The 12,545-nt window shown below is 50.5% G+C and overlaps 1 protein-coding gene across 2 annotated transcripts in view; it reads left to right on the top strand.

Moving 5' to 3' along the window:
• The first annotated feature begins 740 nt into the window (after positions 1-740).
• Positions 741-12,545, top strand: part of Gli2 (GLI family zinc finger 2) — a 169,055-nt gene continuing 157,250 nt past the window's right edge. The window contains exon 1 of one of the 2 annotated variants that reach the window (XM_041648623.1): positions 741-869. In XM_041648623.1, coding sequence (XP_041504557.1) covers positions 741-869 — 129 coding nt within the window. Of the gene's footprint in view, positions 886-12,545 lie in introns of both variants that reach the window. The other variant, XM_041648622.1, reaches the window with a different exon arrangement.

Genomic DNA, 12,545 nt, shown 5'->3' with positions numbered 1-12,545 from the left:
GGCTCTGTCCGCTGCTTTCCTCTCCTGTGGCCGAGGTAAGGGGAGGGGAAGAGTTGACTTGTAGGGTGAGGCAGGGACCTTTTGGGTCCTGCCTGGGCTGTTCTCTCCACTCCCCCCCGCTTCCCTGGGACACCTGAATCCCAGCTGATTCTGTGTGGACAGCTGTTCCTTTTACTCAGAATCTGGCGTCACAGCCTGCGTGCTGAAGTTCTGAAACTTCAGTGCTCATACCTGATGGATCTTTTCTTGGGGTGACTGTCCCCCCAGGGCTTCTAGGGGGCTGAGGACCAGACTGGAGACCTGCTCCAATGAATCCACCAGTGAAGGAGGGGGAGAAGCCAGGAGATCTGGGCCATTTTTGGAAAAGGTTGTAGTCTGCTTCTTCCTAGACTTCAGGCTCTCTCTTCCATTTTCCAAGCTAGGCAGTCCCCTGCTCCTGGCTACACATTATTGCTGGGATTTTTTTTTTTTTAAATCCAGGTTTAAAAAAAATGAAAATGCTGTGCTGTGGTCCCTGTGTCCATTCATTGAGCAGACCGGTCGATTCTCAGGATGAACATGTCAAAAATGAACTAAGTTCTTTCTCCTGGTGTGGAGACCATGGGTGTCAACTTGGCTGCCATGGGCCTTGTGGTGTGGCCCCGGTTGGCATTTTCTGACTAGGTTTGGGTACGATGTTATGGCTGACGGTCTTTGTCATTTCCTCCAGGGTCTGCCACCCACGAGTATGAGCCGCTGAGATGGAGACATCTGTCCCAGCCCCTGCAGTGGAGAAGAAAGAAGCCAAGAGTGGACTCTTGGAGGACAGCAGCTTCCCGGATCCAGGGAAAAAGGCCTGTCCCCTAGCAGTGGCCGCAGCGGCAGCAGCTGTAGCCGCCCAAGGAGGTATACTTTCTGTTTTGCACGCTTGGAGAACAGCAGGAGTGTTTTTCATGAGGTCATTAGGATTTAATGAGTGTGCTGGCCCCTATCATCTGGGAGGCATGCTGGGTTTATGGAGGGCAGCGCCCCTGCCCCGGGAATCCCGGTCCCCAGGAAGGTCACTTGCAGCTTTCTTTAGAGAACTGGCTATCCCAGACTCTGTGGCTGGGCCAGAGCAGGGGGAGGAGGAAGGGAGGGGAGTCATTCTGGGCAGCTGGTTGGCCAACCTGGGGTGTGTTCAGCTGGCACCCGGGAGATGTATCCTGAGAGCTTCTTGCCCGCCGAGGACTATTTCAGAAAGTAATTGTCTGCCAATGCCTGCTGGCTGTAATTAGAGGGTCAGGTATGGAATTTACTATCTTAGGTGGATTTCTGGCCAACTTAATTACCACAGAAGGGACTCTACGAGCCGCACTCTCTCATCTCACTGTCCCCGAGAGAGACGTTCTCCGGTTTCCACAGTCTGTGCCAGCGTCCCAGTTGGGGAGTTTGGCGGGAAGGTGAGGCCGCCTGCCCCTTGCCACCGGACTGTCCATCTGGAGGCCACACAACCATTCTGTCTCAGACTGAAGAAACTGAGATTTTTTTGTCTTTCCCTTTTTATTCAAACCCATTTAGTTGTGCCCTGATGCTTTCTCGAAGGTGTCAAATACACGAGGGGCCTTGTTCAGGGGTAGGGCGGCCTTTGTTTCTCTCCAGGTCTGAGTCAATGCTGCAGCTACAGTCCCTGGATTGTGCTGGGTGTAGCTGCCGGGACCAGAACTCAGTAAAATGGAGCTGCCCTTGAGTTAGGCCTCTAAGGACTAACTCAGTGGAGTAGAGACCTGGCCTTGTTGCTTTCATCTCCTGGGTTAGCCTACCTAGCCAGCGACAGTTCCTTGGATTTTCTCCCTGCCCCATTCTTGAAGAGTTCTAGGAGCTAGCTTCCCGTTGCTCCCTCTTGTCCTGAGGGATCCGCCCTGACTTGGCCGTCCTCTCTCAAGCTAGCAGAGCCCTTCGTTCCCTGCCCTGGCATACCAATGGATAGCAGACTTAGGCAGTAATTAGACAGTAATTAGGACATAATTGTGGGGAGAGAGCCCCTGTGGCATCAGACCCAGCTGTCACTGAGGCCAGTGAGGGCAAACGCTTGTGGGGTTTTCTACGGGGAAAGGGGGCAGAGTATGGAGCACAGCCACTCCAGAGGAGCGCCAGCCCCTCACTGTCCACTCTGTGCCCTCTCAGTACCCTTCCTAGGGGAGTTGACTGATGAGGTCAGCAGGGCACGCATTTGGTGCACAGGAACAGGTGGCTTGTAAGTCTCAGTCCAGGCGCATGCACTGAGGAGCCACGGGGATACTGGGGTGACCTCCGTTGAAGCATGCTGTACTTGCTCCCCGAACTGTTTGTGCTGGAGTCTGGGTAGGGTGGCGGTGCCTGCATGGGAGCAGGGGATACAGTGGAATCTGTCTTAACTAAAGGTGGGTTAAAGGGGAGGGGTAGGGAAGCCCAGTGATAAAACCCAAAGAACACTCCTGGGACTTGGCTTTCGTTGTCATGAGGGAACCCCACAGATGTTAACTGCAGTCCTTAAGATTTCAGGATCAGGGTGGCAAGATGCCTTTCTGGGTAAAAGTGCTGACTGCTAACCCTGCCAACCCAAATCTCATCCCCAGGACCCACATGGTGGAAGGTGAGAGCCAACTCCTGCAGGTTGCCCTCTGACCCCCACGTATGCACCGCTGTATGCATGTGTCCCGTTAAATAAATACATATAATTAAAGCTTAAAAGTATTTCAAGAGCCCACTCTTGCTTGAATTCTCTGTGACAGAACAGAGGTACTAAGTTTCAATGTGGGACCCAGTGGAAGGGTGGTCAGGATATCTTCAAACGTAAATGGTAAATGAGGAAATGTATGATCCGTAAGAGCGGGACCGTGGAGGGGGGCTGCTGGGAGCCAGCCACTTTTGCCTAGCCTCTGAGGAGTTTGGTTCTCAACCTGCGACCATATGCTCCTGTGTGTGTCAGTGATGAGAATACACAGGGCACAGGCGCTGTAGGTATATGCTGAGCTGAAGACGTGCGTGTGTTGAGGGCTTCAGGTACAGGATATACTGGAGGTCTGTGTGGGGCCACCGTGTCTCCTGGACTGAAGATGTATATATAATAATGGGGCTGCAGGGGCATGCTAGACTGCTAGTGTGTATGTTCTTACTGCAGGTCCATGCTGAGCTGCAGGTGCATGCCTAATGGTGTCTAGGGGCTGCAAGTGTGTATATGTAGCTACAGATGCATGCTGGGCTTCAGGTGATGAGCCTGCAGGTGCGCAATATACATCCAGGGAGCCTGTCACTGATCCTTGAAGGCCCCTTTTGCTGTGTTGTTTCTAGACATACTGATGTAAGACAGACAGGGCGGGAAGATGGCAGAGCCGATTCCCAGAGTGTGCAGACAGTTGTTTGTATGAGACCTTGCTTACATGGTTCGCATCAGGATATAGAACCATCTGGCAGGAAGGAATGGTTTCCATGGGCCCAGCATATCCTGGCTCCTACACATCTGAGGAGGGCTAGGATAGATTGGTTCTGCCTTCAGACATGGGCAGTTCACCTGAAGGACCTGGTCCTACACCCTTTCAGTGACTATATGGAGATGCTGGATGCATCTTGGATTCTGGGCGTCACACATAGAAAGTTCTGGGTTCTATGTCATTATTAGGAAAAAATCTATACATGTTCTCCAAATATTTTCAATATCTTCAGGATATTATATCTGCAAGGTGTGAGCCCTCAGATACAGAGAGCTGAGCTCCACTCGCTTTTAGATCATTTCTTTAGACTGTGAAGGAAGGACTGGAGCTGTAATTCTACCCTTGCTATACCCGAGTGCCAGCCTTGAAAAGGTCTCCTGTGTATTCCTGGGTCTCAGTGTCCTTCTCCGCCCCAGGACTGGCAGCTCTTGATCGCTGACAGAGAGCTGATGTATGGGGTGTGCCATGGCACATCGGTGAAGTCCCTGGAGCCAGTGGCCTCTCATTCAACTTCTAATGGAGTCCCCGAGGCTGAGGACTGGGGGGTTCCTAAAGTGTGTGTCAGAAGCACCTCTCAGGGCTGAGGCGATAGCTCAATTGGTAAAATGTCCAAGCCTGAAAAGCTGACTTTCATCCCAAGAACCTATGGGAAAATGCCTGGAGTCATGGTGTGTGCTTGTAATCCCATTGCTAGAGGTGGGTCCCTGGAGTTTGACTGCCAGCCAGCCTAGTTCAGTGAGTTCCAGGTACACACGCACGCACGCACACACGCACGCAAGCACGCACGCAAGCACACACGCACACACAGCTTTTCAGAAGCAGAGCAGGGCCTGGTGGGTGGGTCAGTCAGGCAAGCCAGGTTGCACTGCACTCAGCCTGGGAAAGGCTGGCTGCACAATGGGCGGGAGGCTTCCCAGGAGCCCAGGCAGAAGCCTCTCTGGGTGGCTCTTTCACAGGCTCTTCAGCTGTTGAGCTAACACTCTGGAGGCCATAAATCTTTAAAAATACATTTTGACCCAGGGTCCCCCCACCCTCTAATTTTTAAAATGGTGTAATTTGCAAAGCAATTTAAGTCAGATGTTTCTCGTTGCTTTCCACCGAATCTGTCCAAATGCTGTCGTATTTTCCTCGTCTGCCACGGATTCTTTTCCAAAAATATTTCTGAACTGCTTTGTGTGCTTCCATGGGACTGGACCATTCTAGAAGCCTCGGGGACAGACTTGTAACTTGGAGCTGAAATCAAGCACCCAGTCCAGTTTCAGGAACCCTGGGGCTAATGACAGTGATGTTTACTCTGGGACAAAGCCAGGTAGCCAGCCATTGCAGTCCGTCCTCGCCCACAGCCTCAACACCCCCTTGGAATTGGAAGTGTCTCCCCCCTTTTCCTTGGTTCTGGGAATGAACTGCTAGGCTCTTGCATGCGAAGTTCTCAGTCTACACTGAGCTGTTTCCAAGGCCCTGGAAATGCTCATTCTTGTGGGTCCCACCCTAGACCTACAAAACCGAGCGTCTATGGGGTCAGCACGGCAGGCCTAGTTTAAACCAAGCTTCTGGGGAACTCTGATACACTCATTTTCATTTCCCTCCCTGTCTGTGCCCCTCAGGTTATTCTTTTTCCCCCTCTCCCCCTTCCTTCCTTTCTCCCTCCCATCCCCTCGTCCCCTTCCTGTCTCCCTTCTTCCTGTTCTCTTCCTCTCCCTTCTCCCTCCCATTGAGTGTGGAACCTAGGGCTTCTTATTTTAGACTTGCTTAATATCACCAAGCAGCACCCCAGCCCTGAGACACTCTTAATGTCTGAGACTCCTATATCCTGGCTTCCCAGGGGAAAGGGGAAGTCCTTTTTTGTGTGAGTCAGTGACCTTTCCTAGAAGAGCTGCTAATGATTCATACCTGTCCCGTGGTGCTTCGTGGCAGTGCAGGGTACTGACAACGGTGCCCATATAGTAAAGCTAGAATGTTGTGGTCTCTTGACCTCGGTTTTCTCATCTGTGAAATAGGTGTAACAGTGGTAGCTGCTCTGCAGTGCTGATGGGTGATGTCTGAGTTAGACATGGGAAAGTCTTAATAGAGGGCCGGTTAGTTGGTGTGAGGCCCGAGGGATATGTTCTGTGCTCACTACTCCTGTTCTTCTCAGAGTTCCTGACTGAGTCTGCTGACTCGGCCTGACCTAAAAGTGTACCTTCCATTGGTCACCCTTGCCTGGGGACCCACAAGGCCCAGCAGCTCCTGTAGGAAGCCTAGTCTGGCATCCAGAGCAGCGTAGACAGGCCCTGTAAGCAGGCCTCCTGCCTCTGGCGCAGTCTTCATCACTGTATCCTGAGTAGTGCACCAGTCCCAAGGTTTCTCAAGCTAAGAGCACTGCCGTGAAGAAGTGGATTCAGGGTCTGAACTTCTTGGGTGCTTCCAATAGACCTCTCCAGTCTCTCTGCAGTTGCCCTGAGGAGAGAGCGGCTGGGGTATAACCGATCTGGTAGAGTGCATGCCTAGCATGCAGGAAGTCTGGTTCCAGTCCCAGCACTGCACACACCTGGAATGGTAGCCAACGTCGTCTGTAATCCAGATGTGGTTGGGACAGTGAGAATTTCAAGGTCATACCAGTTTGAGGCCAGCCTGGACCAGTTTATCTGGCTTAGGCCCTGACTGACTCTAGGTTCTGATGTTCCTGAAGACTCTGCCACCTTCCCATACCAACCACCCCTTTACCCTGTTCACTCGCCTGGGTGGCTTTCTGGAAAGCATCTTTGAGACAAGTTGGCTTGGAGTGTGTGTGTGAGGCTTCTCTTCTGTACTGGAATGCTGATGATACCAGATGACCCCTCTCATGTCTATCAGATGGCCTGCCTGCCTGCCTGCCTATCTATCTATCTATCTATCTATCTATCTATCTATCTATCTATCTATTGTCTGTCTGTCTGTCTGTCTGTCTATTTACTTATATGGTTCGGGCTAGCTCGACCTTAGCTCTGTAGCTGAGGGTGGCTCTGATCTTCCTGCCCCCACCTCCCTAGCACTGGAATTACAGGCGTGTCCCTGCTTTATGCCTTATTTTTATGGTAATAGGGATGGAACCAGAGCTTGATCCATACTAGGCACCAACTGAGCTCTATTCCCAGCCTACCAGGCTCCGGGATTTCTCTGCATCTGCCCAGTGCTTCCAGTTTGCCCATCTTACCACACTTAGGGATCTGTGCGACACCCTCCAACTCATCCATGCTCAAGGTCCCTGATGTCACTTGCCCCCTTGGATGCCTGCATAGGCTAACACTGTCATTACTGTGCTTTTGTCACTACTGTCCACCCCCTCCCCAGCACAACAGCCATTTCACCAACAATTGTCCATCGAGTGACACCATTGTTCCAGCTGTGTGCTAGGTGGGCTGTAGTGGACAGCTGCTAGCCTGAGCTCCAGGCTGTCTAGAGTCCATTGGTGCTGGCCCTGTCCCATGGTGTCCTGCGTTCCCTCAGCCCCCAGGCCTTGTGGACAGTAGGGAAGTTGCCAAGCATCCAGCTCTCTCTGCTCACCTGTCTTTCTCTACAGGGCCACACACAGGCCAGGATGCGCTCAGGTGTGACTAAGTGGGCAATTATTCTTACTTAAGTGATGCTCAGGATTGCTGTTGAAACTGCATGGAAGCTGGTTTTATGGCCCAGCTGCACGGAACAGCTTGTTCCCATCAGCCTCTGTCCAGGGAGTGTAATGCCATTGTCCCCAGCAGCCTGGCTTGCCAGGGAAGCAGAAAGGAGTGGGGACCCCCAGAGATATATTGAAAAGGTTCTGAACATTCTGGAGTATTGGGGTGCTTGTTATCAAGAGGAGTAATGGAGGTTCTTCCTTATGCAAAGCAATGACTGTTGGTTGGAACAAACTGGCTGGGTCTTGAACAGGCATAGCTCTGTCCGGTGTGGTATGATGTATTCTATTCACACCTGTCTATAAGCTTAATTAATTAATTAGAGGGACATGGCAGTGTTAGTTCCTACACTCACTGCTGTGCCAAAATACCGAGCACAGCAACATAAGGAAGAGTTCTGCTTGTATTATAGTTTCAGAGGCTTCTGCCTCTCCGTTCCCCAGACCTTGACTGTACTGAATTCCTTCCTTCCTTCCTTCCTTCCTTCCTTCCTCCCTCCCTCCCTCCCTCCCTCCCTCCCTCCTTCCCTTCTTTCCTACCTCCCTTCTTTCCTTCTTCCTCTTCTTTCCCTCTCTTTCCTTTTCCTTCTGTCTTAGGGTTTCTATTGCTTTGATGAAGTTCTGAGATGTAGAGAAAGTCAAGACACTCGCTACTTCCAGACTTCAGTCTGAATACTCAGCTGTTTGCTGTTTGAGACACAGTGTATTTGTCTGTCTTAGGTTTCTGAGTTGTAGTAAACACCATAACTAAAGACAACTTGGGGAGGAAGGGGTTTATTTCATCTTACAACCCACAGGTCAGACTCCATCACTGATAGAAGTCAGGGCAGGAACCTGCAGACAGACACTGAAGCAGAAGTCATGGGATTGTGCTGTTTACTGTCTTGTTCCCCGTGGCTTTCTCAGCTGCTTTCCTGTACCGTCCAGGAGCACCTGTCTCGCAGTGACACCACGCGCAGTGAGCTGAGCCCGCATGTGTCACTCCACTATTTCACAGCGCAGTCTTACAGAGGCATTTCCTCCGTTAAGATGCCCTCTTCCCAGATCTGTCTAGGTGTGTCAAAGCGACAACCAGCATCCTTATCAGTTTGACATACAAACATCACTTACTTAACCACAACCAAAAGCTTATCCCCAAGATCTCATCACTAATATCACAATATAAGCATACTATAAGACTAAGACCTAAATCTCCCACAATTTTCTAAAATGTTGATATTTTAAAAACCCAAGTTTTCTTTAAAAAAAAACATCTTTTTAAACACTTAAAGTCTCTCAACTATGAGTGTGAGTGCCTGTAAAATAAGAAATAAGTTTCATACTTAATTCTAACTCCACGAAGGAAGAACCAAGGCATAGTCACGGTAAAATCAAAGCAAAGCCTCAAAAGTCCAACAGTGTAACAGTCGGTGTCAGAGTTCTGGGACTCATGATCCTCAGGGCACAAAGGCCTGTGGTAGTGCCACTCTTTTGACTCGGCCAGCCACACACACACAGCGCTCTCAGAGGCTCAGGCTGGTTCCACCCAAGCTGCTGTTGTCTTAGGTGCTCATCCCACAGTGCTGGCATCTCCCAGACACTGGGTCTCCCGGGCTCTCTTTGGGAACTCAAACCTGCTACATGGTGCCAAGCAAGCCTCACCTTCTCTCCATGACCCCTTTCATCCTTGGGTTTGCCAACTTCAGCTGCCGCTGCACATTTACTCTCCTGGCTTCCCACAGCACCAGCTTCCGCTGCCCTCCATGAATCCTTCATGCTTCAGCAGGGGTGGGATTATTTACTGAAGCAAGGCTGACTCCTCCCCAGGCAGCCTTCACCTGCCAAGGCTCCATTCTTGTGTCTTATTGCGGAGCTAAGTGGACACAGAGTTGTGCAGCTTTGAGGTCATTTGTAGTTACAGAGTGAGAGAAAGCTCCCACGGTCAAACAGGTCAAACTGCTCATTGTACAGATTTGGAAACTGAGGTCCAGAGACTGGACATGCCAGTGGCTACCTGCTCATATCATTAATTAGTACTGGAAAAGGAACTTGGGTTGGATAGAGCCCAGACCTCACCTTCCCAAATTGACAGTGTTTATGTGGTGAACAGTTTTCTGACGTTTGGTTCTGTCAGGACTAATCTCAGCATTTCTCAAGCTTGGTGAAAATACAGCCTCATTACTCCGGTGTCAGCGTGCAGTTTACTATTCGTATATTCTGAGGTTTATCATTTTAGTCATGTTTAACACGGCTGCACCAGGCATGCTCTATTAAATCCTGCTTCTTTTACATTCCTGTCCGGAATTATTTATTCGGAACAATTTCCGCCCTATCAAAAGACACAGCTAATGCTGTGTTTTAATGTGTTATTTACACACAGAATAACCTATTTACAACTCAGTGTGCGCCAGAAGGAGAATGGATGGGCCCGCGCCCTGCGTTCTGTTCTATCGGGCTTTAACAATCTGGAAAGCTAATAGAACCATTTATCATTGGTGGGGAGGGGTCGGATAATTTACTTTATGCTGCGGCCAGGTCCCACTGCCTCTGATCTGGGGAGCATTTGGAGGATAATGAAGTCGAGCCTGGCATCTAAATGGGTGCGTGAGTGCCCCAGGTGGTTTGCATGTGTTTGCAGGGTATGGCCTGGATGTGGTAATGGGGGTGACCCTGCTTCTACCCAAGAGGTTTCCCCTTGGAGGTGACTCCCAGGGCATGGTGATGAGTCCCATATGGGGGGTAGGGAGGGATCTTGATGGGAGCGGCAGTGTCTGGGCTGGGTATGCCCAGCTGGAAGAGTGGTCCAACTGCTTTTTGAGAGCTCAGAGACTCGACAGTAGCCAGTGGACCCCCACAACCCTAGGGGACAAGCTCTGAACTGAGTTCGGTGTATGGCTCTCAATAGTCTTTGTTTATCTAATTTATAATGGCCTTATTTATTTACTTATGTATTCTTTCATTTATTTCGTTCTATGCATGTGGTAGATGTGCATGTTTGTGTGTGCATGTGTTTATATGTGTGTGATGTATGTTTGCATCTGTGGTGATGTGTGTGTGTTAGGTACGTGTGTGCATGTTTACGTCTGCACATGCGTTAGTGTATCTGCATTTACAGATTTGTATAGGAATTTATGTAGAGGGTGCACACACGTGTGGAAGCCCGGGGTTGACGCGAGTTGTCTTCCTCTCCTGCTTTTCACGTTAGTTTTGTGGGCATGTTTTCTTACCGAGTTTGACACTCAGTAACTCAGTAAGACTAGTTGACCATCCAGCCCTCGGAGCCTTCCTGCCTCTGCCTCCCAAGGGCTGGGATTACAGGCATATGCTGCCTATGCCTAGTCTTTACACAGTTGCTGAGTGTAGAACTTGGGTACTCCTGCTTGTGAGACAAACACTTTACTGTCTGCTCCACCTCTCCAGCCCCTGGGTGGACTTTGAATGCACACTGAGGGATGAGTGGAAAAAGTTATCTTTGGCTCCTATACCTGCGGAGGAAGTGGAGGAGAGGAATCTAGGAAACAGGGCCACTGGGCTCTGTCCCCAGGAACTCACAGTAGCCCCAAAGAAAGGCAAGGCTGTCCTTTATCTTGAAGATGTGGGCACTATTCACTGCAGCATGGCCTTGGAGAACAGCAGGAAGGCTTGGGGGACAGTGGTGTCACCTGCCGTCTCCTCCCCGCTGCCCTCTGTGTTCGGTTGTCTCCTAGAGGAGGCTTCACACACTCAGACCAGTATGAGGGCTGTGGGGACACTGTCTTGATCATCGACTTGATAGGTCATCTAGGGGACAAATGTCTGGACCTGTGTGTGAAAGCGTTGTCGGTACTGAGTTAGCTGAGGTGGGAAGACCCACCTTAGTGTGGATATTCCTATTCTGGGCGTTCGATGGAGTTCCTGGGCCCCAGCGTGCACTGGATGCAATGTGATCAACCACCTCATGCTCCTTCTGTACCTTCCCCGCCATCGTGGGCTCTACCCTCGGACTGTGGGCCGGAATAAACTCTCCCATCATTCCTTACTTTACCTTCCTTGGGTGTTTTGCCAACGGCATAAGGAGAGTGGGGTTTATGAAGTGTGGCATAGGTGTGCTCCCTGAGGACCCTCTCTACCTTGGGGACCTGCCATCTTCCCAACTCGTGGCAGGTCACTCGGGGAGCAGTTGTCGCTGCGTGCTGCTGTTTGCGCGTCTGTGATTAGTAATGCGAGAGCTGTTCCGCAGAGAGCCGCGCAAGGCACTAGCACATGTTTGAGAGCGTGAACGAAGCCAAGTCTTTGCCGTGATCAGCAGTCCACACATGATGCACAGGAGGCTATGATGTGTAATTGACAAAGGTCCTGGGGTCTGTGTGTGTTGCAGGGTGTCTGAGGCCAAAGTGCCCAATAAGGAATGCTACCAAAGAAGCTGGTTTTCCAGCCCCATTGAAAAGACTGTTTCCTCCTGGCCCTGATGGAAGCTCATGTCTGAGTCTGTCTAGTGGCCTTTCTCGGATACATTTCCAGCTGGGGCCAGCTGGTCCTCTGTCCTTCTCAGGCGGTGGCGTCCTGTACTAGGCAGCTGTCCCTGACTGGTTTCCTGTGAACATGCCCAGGCAAACCCTGCTTAGAGGTGAGGAGAAGCTGTTGTGTTCCGGGGAGGCGGGCCGGGGATTGGGAGGTCTGTGACCCTAGCAGTGTATGTTCCCCTGCCACCTGCCACCTCCCCCCATTTCAGACTCAACATTTGAGCCAAGCACGCCCAGCCCTCAACCTGTTGGGCCATAAGAATTCCAGGATAGCTATTAGTGTGAACCGATACAAAATTGTTACTTACTTAAGACATTATGAGGTCTTTTTTTATATATAATTTTGTGTTATAGTTTGATTGAAACTTATGAATTCTGTAGGTGACCGGGAAGTGGGTGTTTGATTTTTGAACTCAGGTCCTCACACATACGAATCAAGCACCTTTGCTGGAAGAGCCAGTTTCCTAACTCATTCCTTTGCTAGCTGGGCCTTTTAGAATGCAAAGAGACCCTAGACACCCCAGCCCTCGGGACAAGTCTGATTTATAACCAATCACAGAAAATATACACGGGGAGATGGCCATGCGATGCGGCCGTTATAAAGATAAGTAACAACGGTGGTTTCCAAGCCATCTCAACCCTTACCTTTGGGGTATGAAGGGGTCTCTGCAGATGGTAAGTCTTTATCTAGAAATGTTTACTCATAAACGGACACCGAAAAGCCCGGAAATGAAAGCATTCCGCCTTTCATGGAGCCACAGCAGCCCTCTTAGTGGGAGCTGCAAATCACCTGCCATCCGTCCATCCCTCCTGTCCCAGAGCTGGGGATGGCTGGAGAGTAAGCCTGACTTACTGCCCTCCAGAGCCCGAGGTTCTCAACCTCCCTAATACTGCGACCCTTTAATACAGTTCCTTGGGTTGTGGTGACCCCCAACCATAACGTTATTTTTGTTGCTACTTCCTAACTGTAATTTTGCTGCTGTTTTGAATGGTAATGCACAT

The sequence above is a fragment of the Microtus oregoni genome, unplaced genomic scaffold (genome assembly GCF_018167655.1).
Source record: "Microtus oregoni isolate MIOR12 unplaced genomic scaffold, Mior012 000003F_ref0000135, whole genome shotgun sequence".
Taxonomy (NCBI): Eukaryota; Metazoa; Chordata; class Mammalia; order Rodentia; family Cricetidae; genus Microtus; species Microtus oregoni.
Note: the sequence above shows the minus strand (reverse complement) of the source record. Positions and strands in the feature narration are given on the sequence as shown.